The following is a 23,028-nucleotide window of genomic DNA, read 5'->3' on the forward strand; positions in this document are numbered from 1 at the left end:
ATTTTCACAGCTCTTGGTTGATTACAGGATGGATGAAAAACATACTGGAGCTACTGGAGTTCTTTTTTTTTTGGCTATTTGTTTAACATCACACTAACACATCAAAGGTTTTCAGCGACGGAAGGGTGGGAGATTGGGAAGGGTGGGAGATTGGGAAGGTAGCGGCCGTGGCCTTCATTAAGGTTCAGCTGCAGCATTTGCCTGGTGTGGAAATGGGAAACCACGGAAAACCATCTTCAGGGCTGCCGACAGTGGGGTTTGAACCTACTATGTCCCGAATGCAAGCTCACACCTGCGCGAACCTAACCGCACGGCCACTTGCTCGATGGAGCTACTGGAGTACTATCTGATTCATATAAAATTTATTCTTTTCTTAGCATCATAATATACAATAAAATGGAACAGAAGGATCACAAATGTATATACTGTATCTAGTTTACAACTGTAATCTGCTGCACCAAATGTCACAGCCCAGAAATCATCAATGTCTTCATTACAGGCTCATGGGCCAATGACCTATTTATTTGGAAAACCAAAACAGTGAGAAGCCAAATTACAGAGTTCCTCAAAAAATATATTTACAATGGAATAGCACAATGCTAACATAAACAAATAAGTGGAAGAACAATGAGGAAATCATCTAATGACAAAAATGATGAAAATCCACAGCCTGTTTCCAGTCATTTGACTGGGTCAGGAATGAAATGAATGAAGCCCCCATCTAGCGGCGAGGATAGGAATTGTGCCGGCTGCCGAAGCCTGTTGCACTCCTTTGGGGCAATGATTAATGAATGACAGATGAAATGAAATACTGGAGAGTGTTGCTGGAATGAAATCTGACAGGTAAAACCGGAGTACCCAGAGAAAAACCTGTCCCACCTCTGCTATGTCCAGCACAAATCTCACATGGAGTGACCGGCATTTGAACCATGGAATACAGTGGTGAGAGGCCGCCTGAGCCACGGAGGCTCATCTAATGATAAAAATAGCAGAAGAAAATTAAAAACTAACAAAATAACTGTAGGGACACAACAATTAAGAACAAAACATAAAGCCAAAAGAAAAGAACAAGGAAAATTAAAAAAATAAAAGTAAAACAAAGAGAAGAACTTATACTTAGGCACATTAAGATAAATACAGATATGACCCATAAGTAATGATACAGTACAGTAAAAAATAAATAAATATTACATTATGTACAATAAAGGGGACAGCAATGAGAAGAGAAAAAAAGAATATGAAGAAAATGAACTAGGTTAACCTTTAGATACTCGTGCTCAGTTTTCCCCCTTTATTATTTGCGTGGGGTCTTTAAGGCCTCCGGGACAGTATGCATTGAAAAAATATTCTGATTACAATAAAATTGCATCTTATTTTACTGAAAACACTGTACCACATTAAAAAGCATGTTTACAAGAAATCAATAAACATTAATTAACATCAAGTTCACGAATGTGCGCTTTTTCTCACGTTACACACAATTCTCACATACTTTCATCATGTGCTCTCAACAGACATGTTCCTTGCATTTTTCAAATCTAATTTTTATTTTCCTCTCCTTTGACCTAGGGCAAATTACGCATCTCTTTCTTGAATTGTATGGCTCCTATACATCTTCCCTGTACGTAGTCTTTTCTTCACATTTCTAGGCAGGCTAGGTATAGCAGCATGCACCAAAAGCCATAGTTTCAAGAGTTCTTTCGCTAGCTCTTTCAAAAATACTCTCCTTGGCATGTTTCTCTCATGGCTGGAATTGAATTTCCATACAACGAAAGCATTGATACCAACCACATTGAAGAGATAATAGAAAAAAATGAGTGTCCATCTGTTGGTTCGTCATGCTACGTTGTAAGTTTGGCATAACTTGTAATTTGTGTCTACACCACCTTTCGTGCTGATACAAAACAAAATTATTTCAGATTTCTTCTTCTCAGCCCCTCCAATAGCTATCATGATGCATGCTGGAGATCAGTATTACCGCTTTATGATTGCTGAATATTTCACAGTCTGGATCAGAATCAGAAGCAACTGGGACATCATCATCATTGTCTTCTTCTTCTTCTTCTTCTTCTTCTAAAAGCCACTGTTCAATATCCTGCACTTGACGACTGTGCCTTCCAGCCATATTCACCTGAAAGCGAAATACAAATAGAAGTAACCCGGAAATATGAGAGAAAATCAATAACACATCACTCCATTTGCTGCACTGTACCTCGTGTCAAAGTAGATGCGCCTTATACTGTAAGATATAGGCTTACTTCTTGTATATTAATAATTCCGAGACATCACAAGAGGTTCAGATGTTGGCCAAAATACTGTATGTGTATTACACGTTCACATCATCAAAACTAAATAAATAGTTATAAGCAATACGTGCAAGAATATGAAAAGAGTTACCTTATTGTAATTTCATACATAATTAATCGCGTTAGGTCTTCCAGGCCTGGTCACTGCTCTCCACTGAGTACATTACTTGGCAACAGTGAGCCAACTAATGAACTGAGCTCCCCTCCCCACTACATGAAGCCATTGCATGTGTCAAGGTCACACGTAGTCATTTCGGGAAAATATAACAACTTAAAAAGGGAGTGGGGCCTCAAAGACCCTGTGTGAGTAATTAAAGGTTAAGGAAGAATCAATTAAAGGAGGCATACAAAGAAAAAATGTCCACGTTCCTGTCAGAAGATAAAGAGATAAGGAGGGTTGGAATGCAGATAAATAAAGTTCTTTGAACAAGAGAGAGGCGGGAATAGAGAACATGAAGTGGTGGATTTATCCTGGTTTTGTGAGTTGGAACATGTAGGAAAAAGGAGGATGCAGGTTCAGGAGAATTAAATAAATCGTTAACAGCGTTATATAAGAATCTAAGGTTGGCCACTTTTTTGCAAGTAGATAACAAGTGAAGATTTAACTTATCCAGTATCTGATTGCTGCTCAAGTTTCGACAATCAGATACTCTGGCTCTAACAATGGCACAGAAGAATGACTGCACACGGTCAAGTCATTTTGTTCTGTTAGAGTTGGGAACGGGTTACAGAGGAGGGAGTATTTACTAAGAATAGGGGATTTATGAAGCATGATTAAAATAGAGGAACACTAGGTAGGATTAGGCTTAATCTTGATTGATAAATTTCATTTTTATTCCGTATTGATAGCCACCATAAGTCATAAATTTATGACTTATGGATTAGGCTTAAGACGCCATGTAGAGCACCATTCAGAGAGTGAGTTAAGCTCACTCTGTAAGGGGATAAAGAATCTATTTGTTTGAATATTTTATAGTCATCTGGAGAATTTCACAAGAAACGAAGGACATAGTATTAATGACATCGTCAATAAATAGGACAAAAAGAAGGTGACCTAGGATACTGCCCTGTGGGACGCCAGAATGTACGATAACAGGAGTCGAACTGAACCCATCAAGAACCACACGCTGAGTTCTGGTATTGAGGAAGCTCTGTAAGAGAGTTAGGAAGCGATCATGGATATTAAAACATTTTGAGAGTTTATAGGAAAGAAGTGCGTGGTCTACGGTATCAAAAACCTTTGCAATATCATTGTAGCGCACGTCCACCAGAGAACTGGCATTAGGAGCAGATGTTGCATGATGAAGAACAGCCAGATTAGTTAGGCAGGAGCTACTACGAAAAAAAAGTATGCTGCTAGGATGATATATAAGGAAGGGTGAAAGAAAGGAGACGCTGGTGGATAACCTTTTCGCATATGAGTGACAGGGTGGGTAATATAGAAATCAGACGATAGTTTCTGTCATCAGGCCTCTTTCCACTTTGATGGGGTTTTTTTTGCTGCCAGCCTTACGTCGCACCGACACAGATAGGTCTTATGGTGACGATGGGATAGGAAAGGCCTAGGAATGGGAAGGAAGCGGCTGTGGCCTTAATTAAGGTACAGCTCCAGCATTTGCCTGGTGTGAAAATGGGAAACCACGGAAAATCATCTTCAGAGCTGCCGACAGTGGGGTTCGAACCCACTATCTCCCGGATGCGAGCTCACAGTTGCGCGCTCCTAACTGCCCGGCCAACTCGCCCGGTCCAATTTGATGTTAGCGATTTTCCAGTCGTCAGGAAAGTAGCCAGCTAAGAAGCAATGGTTAAATATAACAGCAATAGGATGGGCAAGAGTTGTGGTGGTATTCTTAGGGAAGACAGAACTGAGGCCATTTGAAACAGTAGGTTTATTTTCTGGCAGGGAGGAAAGTAAAGAATAGACTTCTGACTCAGAGGTGGAAAGATTACTGAGACTATGAGAAGGAACAGAACCAATACATGGAAAATCTGGGAAATGAAGAGGTGCAACAAAATTAGATGCAAAGTAATCGTTAGGCCACTTTAAACTCTTTTTTTTTTTTTTTTGCTTTACGTCGCACCGACACAGATGAGTCTTATGGCGACGATGGGAGAGTAAAGGCCTAGAAATTGGAAGGAAGAGGCCGTGGCCTTAATTAAGGTACAGCTCCAGCATTTGCCTGGTGTGAAAACGGGAAACCACAGAAAACCATCTTCAGGGCTGCCGACATTGGGGCTCAAACCCACTATCTCCCGATTACTGGATATGGCCGCACTTAAGCGACTGCAGCTATCGAGCTCTGTACTTTAAACTCTAAGCAGCAGTTATGGGCTCACTTTTGGGATTCTCTTACTACATGGTGAACTGTTTGTTTCTTTGCCCCATAACATTTTAGGCAATGGTGTTTTTCCTCCCTGGTGAAGGGCACCTACATCTGCACCCATCCATGCATATTTAGTTCATAGCCATCCAAATTCCTTGGGGTGAAATGAATCCAGGTGATTTCCCTTAAAATCAAAGTAAGCTCCAGCATTATGGAGGGCAATTACTAGGTCAATGTTGTTTCCACAAACTGAGGAAGTTGAAGTTACTTTTCAGTAAAGGAAAACAGTACTGGTACAGAACTATTTGTGCAAGTTCCATCAGCAAACACATGGATTGTAAAAACAGTGTTTCAAATTGCAGTAAATGCAGGTAGCTATACTTTAAAAATGAATGCCAGGGTTGTATATCACAATTTCTTCCTGGACATCCCACTGACAGAAGCCACTGCAGACACTGTGGTGAATATGAAACTCTTCCTCATGGTCTGGGGAGCTATTACAGGGCTGAAACACCGATAATTAAAAGGCACCAGAACGTATGTGAGGTGCTGGTCAAAGCTCTGTGGGGTAATGGATTAGTCTATGAAGAGATACATTGCCTGGCTGAGAATAGACATTATTGCCATCAATTTAACAGCTTTTTAAAAAGAAGGAAGCCATATTTTCCAGTGTTGACTTATATTGTAACGTTACAGCTTTTCAGTCTGTCAAAAACACTAATTATAACACACGTAATACTAAGGAGTAGAAACATGGACTCTCAAAACAGGTATAGAGCACAAACTAAAAGCTTTCGAGATGAGGGTGTATTGATGTATGCTGAAAATACCTTGGACAGGTAGGCAAATTGGTCTACCTGTTCAAGAGGTGTTCCTGCTATGAGGACATTTGTTCATGGACGGTACTCGTTTTTCCTGCAATTCTTCTTAAAGTCTGTTGGATCTGTGGAGTTGTCGCTGATGAATGATAAAGCCAATCTTTGCATGAAACATGCGGCCGCACAGATCACATCTAAAGGTGGGTGGACGTCGCGTTTGGATCTGACATAGTTTCCCGTTTTTCATGGGTTTCAATTTCTTGTCTGTGACGTATCTGCTCAAACAGTGAAACACCTTCTGCAGTAGCTTTGCGTCAAAGTACACAATATATTTTGAGATCCTTATACAAGAAAACTTGGTGGGAGAGGCAACCGTAAGCTGCATGGGCAGAGCGTATTCTATTTTTAACATACTTATCTGAGTTGCAGCATGTACTTAGAATACTAGCAAGGTAGGCAAATTGGTCTACCTGTTCGAGAGGTGTTCCTGCTATGGTGACATTTAGTTCAGAGACTGTACCACCTGGTGCCGGCTGTGCAAGTACTTTAGTCTTATGGATGTTGATGGTCAGACCAAATCGCTCATAAGCTTCCTGAAAACAGCTGATGGATGTTTGAAGCTCCTCAGGTGTACTTTTTTTTTTTGCTAGTTGCTTTTACGTCGCACCGACACAGAGAGGTCTTATGGCGACGATGGGAGAAGGAAGGGCTAGGAGTGGGAAGGAAGCGGCCGTGGCCTTAATTAAGGTACAGCCCCAACATTTGCCTCAGGTGTACAAGCAGGTGTTGCATTGTCATCAACATACTGAAGTTCCATTATGCGAGTATTATGAGTCAATCTCTGTGAACGGAACCTGGTTTGGTTGAACAGTCCGCCATCATACCGAAACTTAATCTCCACACCTACATGGTTGATAGTAGTGAAGTAAAGGGTGAAGAGGGTGGGGACAAGCACGCATCATTGCTTAAGCCCATTTGTGATAGGGAATTCTTCTGATAGCTCATTCAGGTGAAGAACTTGTCCAACCATTCAATCATGAAGAGCCTGGATTAAGCCTACAAAATGGTCAGGACAGCCAAAGCGCTGTAATACCATCCACATAGTTTCTCTAGGAACAGAATCAAAGGTCTTTTCCAGATCCTAAAATACTAAAAGAAGCAGGATTTGTTGTTCTCTGAATTTTTCTTGGATTTGTTTAGCACAAAAGATCATGTTAATGATACCTCTTGAGGCACAAAACCCACATTGAGACTCAGGCAGTACCATTTCAGAGACAGTCTGAAGACACTTCAATAAAATCCTTGCCAGAACTTTTCCTGCTATGGATAGTAGGGAAATACCACTATAATTGCCACACATAATTAGAACATCTTTCTTGAAAATGGTTACTTTGGTGGCATTTTTTATATCGGCAGGCACCTTCTGTATTTCTCAAATCACAAGAATTAGTGCTCATTAGTCAGTAACTAGCACACCTACCAATATGCATGACTAGTGCATGTAGTGGAGGCCATTGCGTAGGCCAGTTTGAGCCACTGGCAGTGCCAAAGGATTATGAGAGAATTTGTCCCTTACAAAAATTGGTGCCTGCGAGGCCATCATCAGATGATGTCAACCAAGAATGAATTACCTGGAAAATTTATAATTTCCTATAATGGAGCATTTATATTGGAATTATGAATTTACTCAAAGACAGACCTCCACTTTGAATAAGTTCCAGAGGGATGTTACCTGGTCTGGGAGATTTTCTTGACTTCATACTTTCAAGGGCTTTGGTGAATTCGTGGAAGGTTGGTTGCAGTTACAGAGAACGTTGTGGCACAGGTTGGAGGAAGTCTTTGGCAGCACTTGAGCTTCGATTTAAAAGTAGGTTGAAGCGTTCTTTCCAGCATCTCAATATGTCTCGACTGTCTGTAAGGATTACAAGATATTGAATCATTCCGTATTGATGGTTTTCACTTTAGATATTGAATCATTCCGAATTGATGGTTTTCACTTTACAAAAGAAAAACTGAGAAGAAATTGAGAATGCTGCTATTCTAAAATTTTTAATTCATTGGCGTTTTTCCATCACTTATCACATACATTTCACCTGGCACGTTGTCTCCTCTCAAACTTGGTTTCCCAAGCTTATATTGTATATTGTTTTTATTTCTGTCATGTCTCTTTTGTTTTTTCTTTTGTTCCTTCATTATGTTTTTTAGCACATTTTTAGCTTTATCATGTAGGTTACTTTAACCCCCCTTATTTCACTGAAGATGGCTTAAACGAGTCTAAATATATCTAATGATGGAATTATGTTTTGTATGAATTAGGAGGATACATTTAATTTTTCCTTTGTAAAGTGTCTGTAAGGATGGTGTTATTGTCAACGGCTTTCAGCGCACTTTATAAAGAGTGAGAGGGCCCAAAAAGTTCCTTTAGTTTGTCGTAGAAATTCCGAAGATTTCTGGTAACGGATAAATTCTGGAGTTCCTTGGCTTTCTGCTGCCACCATTCGTTATTCATCTGTCTTATATTAGCCAGACATTTCATCTTAAGCTCTTGGAAACGTGCTTTCTTCACTACAGAGAAAGGGTCTTATGTATGTCCGTTGCAGTTTTGGAGCTTGCTACTGCCTGTCTTATACTACATGTGCTGCGGTGAAAGGCTCTGAAATCATAGGTGTGTGGACCTCCTCCCTGCAAGTTGAGGTCCACCTTAAACAAAGTCATGCTAGTGGCATTTTCTCCTGCTACTCCTACAAAGTCCAACGGTGATGGGATAAGAATGGTGGAAGCAGATTAAGAGTGAAATCAGGAGCGTCTAGTCTTGATTTGCACGTTGGCAGCATATGTTTGCTGGCTACTCAGGGATGTGGTCCTGCACCTGTGCTTGGGCAGTCCTATTTAGGATCACTGCTGCCCACCCCGAATGGGGAATGCCCTAGAAAATGTGGGCTAAACGTCGGTAGCCACACTCAGATCCCAGCTGGGAAACTGCACCCAGAGGGACACCCCAATTTTGCAATCGTAAACATGAGGGAACTTTGCTTATAAGATCGTGGAATATCAGAGCTTTACTAAGACAGTAATACCAGACCTGAAAGACGAACGGCTCTTGTCATACATGAGCTAGCAAGCAAGGCTAAAGATAGGCATTGCTGCATTAAGTGACACTAGATTGCTGAATGAGGGAAAACTTACTGAATCTAGTTCACGCTATACCATCTTCTGGAAAGGGAAAAATGAAGGTGAACATCGAATTCATTGTGTTGGACTTGCAATGAAAATTAAACTGGCAAACATGCTTAGGTTAAGTCCTACTGCAGTTAATGAAAGACTCATGACCCTCCGCATACCACTCTCTGGAGATAAATTCGTCACTCTCTGAAAAATTCTAAAAATCAATTCTACCAACAACTGAATAAAAAGCTTTCCAAACTATCCACCATGGATAAATTATTATTACCTGATCACTTCAATGCTAGAGTGGGTCGAGATAATTAGCTATGGGGTAATGTCATGGGCAATCAAGGCATAGGAAACCGTAATGCAAATGGATTACTTCTTCTTGGCCTCTGTGCTGAGCATGAACTCTTCATCACCAACACACAATTCTGTTTACCAACCAGATACAAGACTACATGGATGCATCCACTTTCAAAACACTGGCACCGCATTGATTATGTCATAACTTGGCAATGCGACAAGAAAGACGTCCTGATCACAAAGACAGCTAGAAACATCGACGACTGTTGGATGGATCATAGACTTCTTATCAGCCGATTCAGAAGTTTGGTGCACCAGAAACCACATACTCGTTTCACAAACCCTTCGAGGAAGAAATTTAATATGTACCTCCAAACTTCAAAATGAAACTCTTGTTAAAGAATTCCAAAATAGTTCCAATCCAAACAATACTAAGGATGTAGAGCTGAAATGGACCGCACTTCAAACTATCATCAAAGATTTGGCAGAATAAACAATTGGCTATGAGAAAAGGAAAAGAAATGACAGATTTGATGATAATAATGAAAACATTCTGAAACGTAACAACCTAAACCTGCCATAAAGAAAAAAAATAAGAAGCAGACACCAATAATGGCACATTAATAATCTGAATGAAGAAGAACTTCTTTCAGAACATAGAAGGGAGAAAAAGGATATGCAAGGTGAATTCTCTCTTTCTTTTATATCAGTGAGTCTAAAGGGGCCAATGGCTTTGGACAGAGAAGCTTCTTTAGTTGGGTGCTGGTTCCCCAGTGGAGGAAATTTCACTATAACCCAGCAGGCAGCATCTGCTCTCCAGGTTGGGAGCAGATGCAAAAGGCATCTGTTTCCCACGTTAGGGGCAGCCTCTTTGAAACCTGGCAGTTAAGTACAAAATGCCTTCGGGTGTGGCGAGCCCATCGTAATAATAGCCTATATGAAGCATCAAAGTATATCAGAACAAAGATCTAAGGAGAACCCCGGAAGTGTTGAGCATCTCTTGTGTCTCCAGGGAGGTGCAAGAAGTGGATAGAGGTCAATGATCAACAACACGACCCGGGAGCTCCCTCAATATGGGTAACGGCAGAACAACAACAACAACAACAAGAATGGCATGCGATATTGGCCTAAGTGAAGAAGTACAAAACTGACATGCACATAGCTATGAATAACATATTGTTATTGTTTACTTCCAAATCCTGTTTTTTCAATTGAGATAATTCTTCTGCATGTCTCTTGTCAAGTTCCAGTTCAAGTATTGCAATTTCTTCAGCCACCTCCTTCTTCTTCTTTTTGTCTCCTTTAGCAGCAGACTTTTTGAGTGCTTGTATCTTTCCTGAAATCACAAAGTACATAAAACATTAAAAACTAGAACAGTTAAAATAAACTTATCTTACATAGAATACTGAAAAATTAATGGTACAAGTACAGGAAACAGATGAAGAGCAATGACTTTCGAAGTATGAAAGTGGTTGATAAGACATATGTAAAAGAAGAAACATCACATAATGTCATATGCTTTTCATTGATAGAAGAAAGAAAAACAATGGCTCTCCTAGAAGTTGCTGGAAGGGAAGAGGGGAAAATAACAACAACAAACAAACAGTGTTTATCTTAGGTCGAGACTGCGTGCTTCCATGGACCCCTCAGTAATAGTTAATTTCCATCCTCAGAGTCCCTCAGGACAAAGGGCTGGGAGGATGGAGGAAAACTTGTCAGGTCTCTCACAGTAAAATAACTAAAGAACATAGTTTAATAGACCTACACAAATATGGGGATTGAAAAATACAGTGGGTGCTGGGAGATATTAAGATACACAAAGCCATTTGGCAGTAGTTTTGCCTTTTTAAATGGCTTGGTTAATTCTATTCTGAAAGTGGCAGTAGATATCAATGGTAAAAAAAAAAAAAAAAAAAAAAAAAAAGAGTTTTCACCCTGAAAGAAGAGCGCACACAGAAAGGTCAAACCGACTATGCAACAAGCACATAACAAAATAGTAAGTGTAACATTCACCGATAAAAAGATAAAAAAAGAGAGAAATTTACCTTGCATATCCTTTCTCTCCTTTCTATGTTTTGAAAGAAGTTCTTCTTCATTCATATTATTGATATCAGTCATGATAATCCAGGCAGAAATGTTGCTGCTTGTAATATAAATTGAATTTATGACAAACACAGCTCCTAAAATATAAAAAGAAAATATAGTGAATTGAACACTGCTTCAAGTAAGCTATAAACAATAAGAAATACTTCCTAACAACCTCAAACAACTTCCAACTTTGAAACAGAAAACACACATAGTGTAGAGTGAAAACACTGAAACACTGAAACAAATCATTTAGGAAGCTGACAAACTAGGAAGGGAAAAAAAAAAAAAAAAAAGTTGTTTTTGGGTTTAATGTCGAACTAACACATTGAAGGTTTTTGGTGAGGTAAGGATTGGAAAGGAATTGGCCATGGGCTTAATTAAGGTACAGCTTGGTGTGAAAATTGGAAACCACAGCAAACCATCTACAGGGCTGCTGACGGTGGATTTGAACTTACAATCTCCCGAATGCAAGCTCACAGCTGCATGTCCCTAACCGCATGGCAAACTCGCTCGGTGAAGAAAACTCACACCGTAACCAAAACACACAAACACAGGTTAAGGTTGGAAACAGTATGTAGCACTGATAGGGGGTTAGAAACCTCTGGGAAAAAAAAAAAAAAAAATTAAAAAAAAAAGCAACATCATAAAGCAACAGCTCACACAAGCCAGTCATTGTGTTCATGTGTGTTCTTATCATTCTTTCCAGCTTCTTATCTTTGATTACTTATATCCATGCATTCCTTTGTTTCATGTCCATGATTGAAATATTAAACTCATTAGGTTTCTCTTCTCCTGTGTTTGTCTTGTGTTCATTGTCTTCTTTTGCCTATACCAGCAGTGGCCAAGACTTGCATCCTTCATGCACCCCAGGAATGCTACCATGCCTGGCCAGTGCTCCAGATATCTCCCACCATTGCATTATTCAGTGAAGAAAGAAAGATGGATGTATGCTGATTGTCATGGCAGATGGGGAAAGTAGAAGGTGCACTTATAGTGAAATCGGACTGATGAAGCGAAACCCGCATAAACAGCCTTGGTAATCAATTATAATATGCTGACAAAAAGAACATTATATATTTGATAATAACTACACTTTGCAAGCAGACATATGTATAAATTATTTTCAGCAAAACAAAGAACACTGTGACCTAAGATGGGACATATGTTAATATATTTATGTTTGGACTATACAATGTGTGTTCTATGTTTGTAACAAGGGTTCATGATCCAATCACATGAGTTAAACCCGCATGTTGCCAAGACTTGGTCAGTTTCGTACACTGTCATCGACAAATAGATAGATATGAAGACTGTCCTTGTCCTTTTGTGTTTTGATGTTTGTCCTTGTCTCCTCTTTCTGTTGCTCGCTCTTCACACACATCGACCTGCCTTTATATTTGTCCTATTTTGTGTTCCTCCCATCTATCTATCTGTCTATATACTGTACATGACTCAGATCATGCGATGTATCAACTGTAAGCCTGGAGCCTTAAGAAAACTTTTTAATCAGATTAACAGTTACAGACTAGACATCACTGCAACAGGTTTTTTTTTTACAGAGGTCCTAAGGAGCACATATTTGAGACAAGTTTTATTGTCAGTAAGCAAAAGAGCATTTTATTGTGGATTTTCAAGTCAAGTCTCATAAAATGTGCAAATTATGAATTTGGTGAAGTTTTTCAATTATAGCCTTATTTTATGGAGGAAAAAGATGAAGAAAAAATGCCTTTTATGATTAGTTAAATACGATGAGGATGTTGATTATTGTTTAACCCTCAAACTGTGCCATAACATTTCCGGTGTATAAACTGCGTCGTGGGGTCATTAATGGCACCGGGTATGTACAGGCGATTGCAATGTTGTTTGAAATATCTTGATTACAACCATTAGATCATTAAGTCAAATTCAAACATAAAAAGAAATTTAAGAGTTTTATGTAAATAAGAACAGCATAAATTAAAAGAAGTCTGCTTCACGGAAAAGGCAAAGCTTATAGCAACTAGAAAAATTAACAATTTCATTCATGTTTCTCATACAGTCGTATTTCCCAACACTTCAATTAGCAGAACAGATTTCCATCTCTACATTCTTGGTAAATCACCATTTATACCCGTTTCTGCCCAAATACAGCTAATGACTCACCACAGAGTGACCACAAAGTTTCTTGTGAATTTGGTGTACTCTCCTCATTTGAGACTGACTCTTCCTCAGACGCAGAATCATGTATAGAATTAAAATCAGGATCGTCTTCTTTTTTTTTTTTTTTTTTTTTTTTTTTTTTTTTTTTTTTTTTTTTTTGCAAGTTGCTTTACGTCGCACCGAAACAGATTGGTCTTACAGCGACGATGGGAGAGGAAAGGGCTTGGAATGGGAAGGAAGCGTCCATGGCCTTAATTAAGGTACAGCCCCAGCATTTGCCTGGTGTGAAAATGGGAAACCACAGAAAACCATCTTCAGGGCTACCGACAGTGGAATTCGAACCAACTATCTCCCGAATACTGGATACTGGCGGGATCGTCATCATCGTAATCACTTTGCTCACTATTATCAGCATCCTCATTGAGGACAACATTTAATTCATTTTAAACAATTTCCGAAAAATTAGGGTCCAGTACTGAAACACGATCTTCTGTGACAGACGCCATCACATAACCTAACCAAAGACTCCTTCATTCACTAACAAAAGTTATCACAATGAACGAACAAGCACGACAACTTTTACGACTTAAACTGCATTGTGGGGTTGAATGTGGCACCACTAACGATTATCAAACTGTTACAAAACGAACTAAACTGAGCAGAACCTTGCTAGCCGGCAACAGTTAAACAACACAAAGGCGGGAAGGTACAGCGACTACCAACAATAGCATATGGAACTATTACCTGTTATAAGAGCAAGTTAGTTCAGCGGTATCATAAATGACCCCACGACACAGTCTGAGGGTTCAAGAGACCTAACATTTAGGCCATTGGCCTAAATGGGTAAGAAATACAGTGAGTGCCCAAGGGGGGACTGTAAAATAAATATTGGAGATATGAATGCTAAGGTCAGAAAGGAAGAAGCCTACAGACCTGTTATTGGAAGATACAGCCTGCATACAGAGAGTCCAATGATAATGGGATTAGACTAATAAAAACTTTGCTTCATCAAGAAAAATGATAGTGGGGCAGTACTGTATGTTTGCACAAGTACATAAAAAGACATGGTAATCCCAGATGGACATGTTTTTAACCAAACTGACCACCTTCTTATACTGTAGATGCTGGGCACATGTCTAACTTAATGGATATTAGAAGTTATAAAGGGGCTAATGTTGACTCTGATCACTACCTGATAATAGCAAAAATCATCATCATCATCATCATCATCTATGTCTAAAGGCAATGCCTTGTCTATGCAACCATTGTTCTCTGTCCTCAGCTCCGCACTGCAAAAATCAGACTTCATATATCAAACAAGAGAAAAGTATGCAGGTCCCAGAAAAAGAGGTTTGATCTGCAACAGACTGAAGGAGCCAGATGTCCTCAGATATGTTGGTGTACTTAAACAGAGCCTGACAGACCTCGCTGATAGCGAGAGTAATAGTGAGACCTGGAAGAATCTCAAGGATGTACTAACAAATGCTGCAAATTTTAGTCTTGAGAAAACAGGCTGAAGTATGATGACTGGTTTGATGAATGTTAGCAGGTGAAAGCACTAAAAAATACTGCCTTTAGAAGAATGCAACAAAAGAATATGGCATGGCTTAGAGGGAAGAAAATTAATAATAAGAAAAGAGTGAATATGAAAATAATGAACTGATAGGATTCGGGCAGTTGAGATGCCTTAATAAAACAGGGGCTTTCTATCAGAAATTCAATCCGAGCCACAAAGGTTTTCAACCTAGCACCTTGTGTACCGATAAGCAAAGTACGATTATTAGCAGTATGGTAACTTACTTGAAAGATGGGCCCAACATTTTGATCAGCAGGTAAATGAAAAAATATCTGACCCTTAAGAGCCTTTGTAATGATTCCCAGAAACATGGAAGTAAAAGTGCCAGTGCCTATCATAAAAGAAGTAGAGCAGGGTACTATGAAACTTAAGAACAATGCAGCTCCAGGAATGGATTTTATCCAATTAAAAATGATGAAGTATGCAGGACCAGGATACACTAAACACCTACATCAGTTAATGACCTGGATTTGTAGTGATGAAGTAGTTGCTGAAAACCAGAATCCAAGTATTATATGTCCGATTGATAAGAAAGGCGATATCATGGTATGCTCCAATAAGAGGGGAATCAGTCTGTTATGCATTGTCTTTATGCTCTTTTCTAACATTCTTTTTAACACATTTGTGCTGTTTGTAAAATATGCAATAGGGCACTAACAGTGTAGATTTTGTCAAAATCAACAGTGAATCAGATTGTACTCTATGTAAGGCACTTGAGAAATGTAATGAATTTGGAAAAGAGACATAGGCCTATCACCTCTTCAATGATTTTTGATGGGCCAATGACAGCACTGATAGAAGAAATCCCTACAGATTCCACACACATTAGTAAGAGCTAACATGGAAAATATCCAGTGTCAAATTAAGATTCAGAGAATGTTTTCAAGTCCTATAGTATAACCAAGCAAAATGGAGGAGAACTAAGACAACAATGCACTAAGTTCTAATGAGACCAGTACTGTCACATCATCGTCTGACGACCAAAACTTTGTAACTCCATCCTGAAGCTAAAACCACTTAGTTCCATTAATAGTTATGAAATACCATCGTGAACACTGTGTTAAAGCCCTATATATAGTCTTGGTCTTGGCCTAGAGAGCCTTTTGGTTTCCTGCCCTTTGTGCCCCTTGCCTTTCTTTTTTTGATACCTTCCTTTTTTCCTCTGATTGGTGGTAAGAGAAAATGGTTGCCCATTTATAATTCCTCTTAAAATAATAATCACCACCTTGGCCAAAACAAAAAAATCTTTTAATTCCTTTAGAATTCAAGGTTTTTAGGTTTTTGTAAAATTTTCCATATTGGAGTTACAATTTTTTTTTTTTGCTTTACATTGCACCGACACAGATAGGTCTTACGGCGACGATGGGATAGGGGAGACCTAGGAGTGGGAATGAGCGGCAGCCATGACCTTAATTAAGGTACAGCCCCAGCATTTGCCTGATGTGAAAATGGGAAACCACAGAAAACCATCTTCAGGGCTGCCGACAGTGGGATTCGAACCCACTATCTCCCGGATGCAAGCTCACAGCTGCGTGACTCGAACCGCATGGCCAACTCGCCCGGTGTTACAAGTTTTTGATCATCAGCTGACGATATGCTTCTGAGACTTGCATACTATCAAAATTTAATGAGATAGCTGAGTGTATTTGAAAGAAAATATTAAGGTACATTTATAGGCCAGGTGAAGAACACAGAAAGTGGAGTAGAAGATACAACTTTGAATTGTATGAACTGTTTAATGAACCAGATATCGTTCATCATCATCATCATCATCATGAATTCCTTCCAGGGAACCAGGTAGGATGTTTAAGAACAATGTGCCTTGTAGCTGGCATCAAACAGCCTCCTTAACCCGGTCTGTGAGATGTCAGAGATGATCTGTGTTTACATGGATAAATCCTGTCAAGCGCATCCATGCCACAGGGGTGGGCAAAGGTACTGTAGTTGAAGCTATGATAGCGATCAAGTTCTGGTGGGAACCCAGTCCATGGGGTATAATATGGACCCCATCCACAGGGACATGTGTGAAGACCTTAATGGCAGTAGGCATAAAATGAAAGTTTTCAATATGGCTGAACTGACAGAGGAGGCAACCCGTCCATCTGGGGATAGTACAGAACAAACCCACTGCCTTGTGAGGAGAGAAGGGATTCTCAAAGGCTAAGGGAGTAAACCTTGAAAGAAAATCCTCTGATGCGTCAGGCTTAGCAGGTCAGCAGAAGAGTGTTATTATGTGATGCTTTCAATCCAAGAACAAGCCTCGGACGGAAGAATAAACCAAATTTAAGCCAAACTCCATGTACCCTTAGAACGAATGACAACTCTCCAGATATTGTTACAACCATAAAAGTTAGGAGGCTGGAATAGTTTGGGCACTAACTGCGTATGAACGACAACAGATTGGTAAAGAAGATCTTCAATACAGTGTCAGAAGGAATTAGGAGAGTTGGAAGCCCTATGCTGAGGTGGGAAGAAGGTGTGTGGCAAGATGATTCAAGACAGCAGGAGCCTAGCTCTAAATAAAGAGGAATGGTGAAAACTTTTGAAGGAGGCCAGGCCCCAAGGGGTTATCGAGCTAACAATGATGTTGATGATGATGATGATAAAAGTAAATTTGTGTCCTGTCCCAAGGTGGTACAGCTTTATTCAGGCACACCCCCAATGGAGGAGAACTGCATGTACCTTTTTAACCACATACCAGCCTTCCTACCAACTTTAAATTTCTGATGGAACAGAGAATCGAACCTGGTTCTCCAATACCATCTAATAGTGCTAACCATTACACTACGGAGGTGAACATGATAATGATCATCATCATGATGGCTATTGCTAGCCTGGTGGTGTCCTTGTAAAGCATATCCTCAGTAAAGGCGCGTTATATCTGCCATGTACCGGTATGATAAATTGTATGATACTGTAGTAGAGGATGGTGTGCTGTGTGTGGTGTGTGAGTTGCAGGAATATTGGAGACAGCACAAACCCCTGTCCCCGAGCCAAGGGAATTAGCCATTTTAAGATAAAATCCCTTAACACAGTTGAGAATCAAATCCAGGGCCAAGAGAACCAAAGGCCAAGATGCTGATCACTCAGCCATAGAGACGAATACTTGTCAGTTCTTCTTCTTATTCTTCCACTGCTTTTCCCACATTGGTGGGGTCGCGGGTGCAAACTGTGTCACACATGTGGATTTGGCCCTGTTTAATGGCCGGATGCCCTTCCTGACGCCAACCCTATATGGAGGGATGTAGTTACCAATGCGTGTTCCTGTGGTGGTTGGTAGTGTAGCGTGTTGTCTGAATATAAAAAGGAAAGTGTTGAAACAAACACAAACACCCAGTCCCCAGGCCAGAACAATAAATCAGATGCGATTAAAATCCCCGACCCAGCCGGAAATCGAATCTGGGATCGTCTGAACCGAAGGCCTCAACAACACTGACCATTCAGCCAATGAGTCGGACAGCCGGACACTTGTCAGATGAAGGACAAGAACTAAATATGTATATGAAATCAAAAGTGGAATATGATAGCAAATAAATCACTCAGCATCAGTGCTGAGTCACTTCAGACGCCATATTTTTCTTTTTTTTAGAACTTGCTTTACGTTGTACCAAAACAGATAGGTGTTATGGAGATGATGCAATAGGAAAGGCCGAGGAGTGGGAAGGGAAACGGGTTGGCCTAGGGAGTGGTATTAAGCGAACAGGGAACTGGAAATCAAATAGGGATGACATAAAAATGTTAGTGCCCAACTATAGAAGCATTGTAAACAAAGGAATCGAATTAAGTAGTTTAATAGATATATACTTACCAGTTATTGTAATAGGAGTTGAATCATGGCTGAGAAATGATATAATGGATGCAGAAATATTCTCACGGAACTGGAGTGTGTATCGCAGAGATAGGATAGGAATGGTAGGAGGGGGAGTATTCATTCTGGTGAAAGAAGAATTTGTAAGCTATGAAAAAGTTAAGGATGAAAAACATGAAATTCTGGGTGTAAGGCTCATCCCTAAAAGATAATAGGCAACTTGACGTCTTTGGAGTGTACAGACCGGGAAAGGGTAGCGCTGATGCTGATTCAGAATTATTTGATAAGATAATCAGCTATGTTGGAAATGATATGGAAAGGAATGTGATAGTAGCAGGTGATCTCAATTTACCAAATGTCAATTGGGAAGGTAATGCAAATGACAGGAAGCATGAACAACAAATGGCAAATAAGTTAATATGGGAAGGACAGCTAATTCAGAAAGTGATGGAACCAACTAGAGGGAAGAATATTTTGGATGTGGTGCTGATAAAACCAGATGAGCTCTATAGAGAAACTGAAGTAATAGATGGTATTAGTGATCACAAAGCTGTTTCTGTCGTAGTTAAAAAATAAATGTAAAAGAAAGGAAGGTATTAAAATTAGGACTATTAGGCAGTACCATATGGCTGACAAAACAGGCATGAGGGAGTTTAAAAAAAATAACTATGATCGCTGGAAAATGGTAAATAAAAATGTAAACAGACTCTGGGATGGGTTTAAAACAATTGTTGAGGAATTTGAAAATAGGTATGTACCTTTAAAGGTGGTAAGGAATAAGATCCACTATATTATAACAGAGAAGTAAAGAGATTAAGAAGGAGGTGCAGGTTGGAACGAAATAGAGTTAGAAATGGTTGTGGAAGTAAGGAGAAATTCAAGGAACTTACAAGGAAACTGACTCTAGCAAAGAAGTCAGCTAAGGATAACGTGATGGCAAGTATAATTGGTGGTCATACAAATTTTAGTGAAAAATGGAAGGGTATGTATAAGTATTTTAAGACAGAAACAGGTTCAAAGAAGGACATCCCAGGAATCATTATGAACAAGGGGAGTGTGCATGCGAGGATCTTCAAAAGGCAGAAGTATTCAGTCAGCAGTATGTTAAGATTGTTAGTTACCTTCATTGGGGTAATCACAAAAATATGATTGTTAATAAAGGGTACAGATCTCTGCACATGGTTGTGAGGGTATTTAGGGGTTGTAGTAAGGATGTAAAGACAGGGGAGATGAGTAATATTAAAGAAGTATTAAAATTTACCAATGATGACAATGACATTTACATTAAGATACAAAATTTGAAAACTAGAAAAGCAGCTGGAATTGATAAGATTTCTGGGGATATACTAAAGGCAATGGGATGGGATATAGTACCGTAATTGAAATACTTATTTGATTATTGTTTGGTTGAAGGAGTTATACCAAATGAATGGAGAGTTGCTATAGTAGCCCCTGTGTATAAAGGAAAGGATGATAGACATAAAGTTGAAAATTACAGGCCAGTCAGTTTGACATGCATTGCATGTAAGCTTTGGGAAGGCATTCTTTCTGATTATATTAGACATGTTTGCAAAATTAATAACTGGTTTGACAGAAGGCAGTTTGGGTTTAGGAAAGGTCATTCCACTGAAGCTCAGCTTGTAGAATTTCAGCAAGATATAGCAGATATCCTGGATTCAGGAGGCCAAATGGACTGTATTGCGATTGACCTATCTAAGGCATTTGATAGGGTAGATCATGGAAGACTACTGGCAAAAATTAGTACTGTTGGAATAGAAAAAAGAGTGACTGAATGGGTGGCTATATTTCTAGAAAATAGAACTCAGAGAATTAGAGTAGGATAAGCTTTATCTGACCCTGTAATAATTAAGAGGGGAATTCCTCAAGGCAATATTATTGGACCTTTATGTTTTCTTATATATATCAATGATATGTGTAAAGAAGTGGAATCAGAGATAAGGCTGTTTGCAGATGATGTTATTCTGTACAGAGTAATAAATTACAAGATTGTGAGCGGCTGCAGCATGACCTCGATAGTGTTGAGATGGACGGTGGGCAATGGTAGGATGATAAACGGGGTTAAAAGTCAGGTTGTGAGTTTCACAAATAGGAAAAGTCCTCTCAGTTTTAATTACTGCGTTGATGGGGTGAAAGTTCCGTTTGGGGTTCATTGTAAGTACCTAGGTGTTAATCTAGGAAAAGACCTTCATTGGGGTAATCACAAAAATATGATGTTTAATAAAGGGTACAGATCTCTGCACATGGTTATGAGGGTATTTAGGGGTTGTAGTAAGGATATAAAGGAGAGGGCATGTAAGTCTCTGGTAAGACCCCATCTAGAGTATGGTTCCAGTGTATGGGACTCTCACCAGGATTACTTGATTCAAGAACTGGAAAAAATCCAAAGATAAGCAGCTCGATTTGTTCTGGGTGTTTTCCGACAAAAGAGTAGCGTTACAAAAATGTTGCAAAGTTTGGGCTGGGAAGAACCGGGAGAAAGGAGACGAGCTGCTCGATTAAGTGGTATGTTCTGAGCTGTCAGTGAAGAGATGGCATGGGAGGACATCAGTAGACAAATAAGTTTGAGTGGTGTCTTTAAAAGTAGGAAAGATCACAATATGAAGATAAAGTTGAAATTCAAGAGGACAAATTGGGGCAAATATTCGTTTATAGGAAGGGGAGTTAGCGATTGGAATAACTTACCAAGGGAAATGTTCAATAGTTTTCCAATTTCTTTGCGATCATTTAAGAAAAGGCTAGGAAAACAACAGATTAGGAATCTGCAACCTGGGCAATGGCCCTAAATACAGATCAGTAGTGATTGATTGAAAGGAAGCAGCCATGGCCTTAATTAAGGTATAGCCCCAGCCTTTGCCTGGTGTGAAAATGGGAAAACACGGAAAATCATCTTCAGGGCTGCCGACAATGGGGTTCAAACCCACTATCCCCCGGATGCAACCTCACATCTGCGCACCCCTAACCACAGGGCCAATTCGCCCAGTCAGATGCTAAATGATGGAGTGGATAATCCGTTTTCATTCCAATCCACGAGATGTGCTCTACCCAGAAATACATTATCATGTTCATATCACATATACAGGAGATAAAATACCTCTTTCAATAACAGACCAGAAAGACGAACAAGTAAACAAGCTCAGAATCCTAAATGACTCTTAAGTCTAAAGTGTTATATGGACATCTAACCATTGGGTTGTAATTTAATTTAAACATCTCTTTGCATTGTGGGAATTCAAAAAACTACAGGTGGTGAAAAGCTACAGATGATAGCCTATCTATGGTAAATTTAAAAGATGAGCTCCTGGAAGTTTACCACAGGCAAGCTGGTAGGAAGCACATAAGAGACTATTCTGCAATGATACTCCTGTTTCTCCAGAGAACCAATGCCCTAAGATAAAGGGCTACATATATAACTGAAAAAGAGACAACTAATGCTTGCCACATATCCCACCCAGAAGATTTAATAACAAACATCAAGGTAACTACCAGTAATGAGTTTATTAACTTCAGAAAATCAATCATATCTGTGGAGATAATGGTACTAGCTTTGTTCTTTAAGATGAAAGCATGGTATCCTATTTTCTACATCTAGCATTAGTGCTATGGAAATGACAAATTCAGGGGAGTGATTTTCAAAATCCAGCAGGTAGGCTACTTCCCAGGAGAAAGGAACACCTCTAAATGTCCCTCATTTACCAGTTGTCGACTGCCTTTTCTGAATGAATCACTAACTAGCTGGCCAAGGCACATACTATGTACGAAACAAGAGCTGCCCCTTAAACTTCTTCAGACAACTAGGTTAAGTTATTCACTCTACTGTTTTCATAAATAAGCAAGAATATGATAATGTTGTATGATTTTATAACCTTAAATTTCAAGTTATTTTAAGAGAAAGTATAACTGCGTAGCCTTTTAATCTAAACAGTAAGAAAAACGGAAGAATGTAGGTTTCGGCAAAAGAAAGGGAAAGACCACAAGGAGCACGAAAATGAGAGAGACCTTAGACCTCATCGATCTAATACTGTCAGGGTCAGAAGAGTTGAGCAAGGGTGGTTGAAGGAAAGATGAAAGTAAGGAGCCTAGCACAAGTACTTATAGACAACTTGAGTTTGGAAACCTGTGCTTCCAAGCTGAGAGCTCACGAGGTTGTCCTATCATTTACCTCTTTCGACATGAATGGAATACCGGGGGTGTATTCTACTGACATCTACCAGCGACTGCCCCAGGAGTTTTTACCCCTCCCCACTTTCAGTTATACTGTGATATAATCAAAACTTCTATTGTGAAGTTTAATTCACCCCTTTTAAACCATATATTTAATGTCCAAGATTTAAGATTTTTCTTTCCCTAAATCCTGCCTCCTTGGGCAGTGGCATGGCTCGCCTTCCTCTCAAGCCAGCTCACCACCACTCACAAGGGGGAGTAGATTCACTAGTATGCGGAAGAATCTTTCTTAGGGCTTTTTTGCTTCAGCAAACTC

The 23,028-nt window shown here is 39.6% G+C and overlaps 1 protein-coding gene across 4 annotated transcripts in view; it reads right to left on the reverse strand.

Moving 5' to 3' along the window:
* The window catches only part of LOC136877428 (deubiquitinase OTUD6B), a 114,231-nt gene that overhangs the window by 90,517 nt on the left and 686 nt on the right, over positions 1-23,028 (reverse strand). For 3 of the 4 annotated variants that reach the window (XM_067151457.2, XM_067151455.2, XM_067151456.2), the window contains exons 2-3: positions 10,965-11,099; positions 10,110-10,255 (exon numbers count right to left, since the gene is read on the reverse strand). In XM_067151457.2, the coding sequence (XP_067007558.2) occupies positions 10,110-10,255; positions 10,965-11,037 (219 nt within the window). In that variant the 5' untranslated portion in view covers positions 11,038-11,099. Of the gene's footprint in view, positions 1-10,109; positions 10,256-10,964; positions 11,100-11,462; positions 11,547-23,028 lie in introns of those variants that run through there. The other variant, XM_067151458.2, reaches the window with a different exon arrangement.

The sequence above is a fragment of the Anabrus simplex genome, chromosome 7 (genome assembly GCF_040414725.1).
Source record: "Anabrus simplex isolate iqAnaSimp1 chromosome 7, ASM4041472v1, whole genome shotgun sequence".
Classification (NCBI taxonomy): domain Eukaryota; kingdom Metazoa; phylum Arthropoda; class Insecta; order Orthoptera; family Tettigoniidae; genus Anabrus; species Anabrus simplex.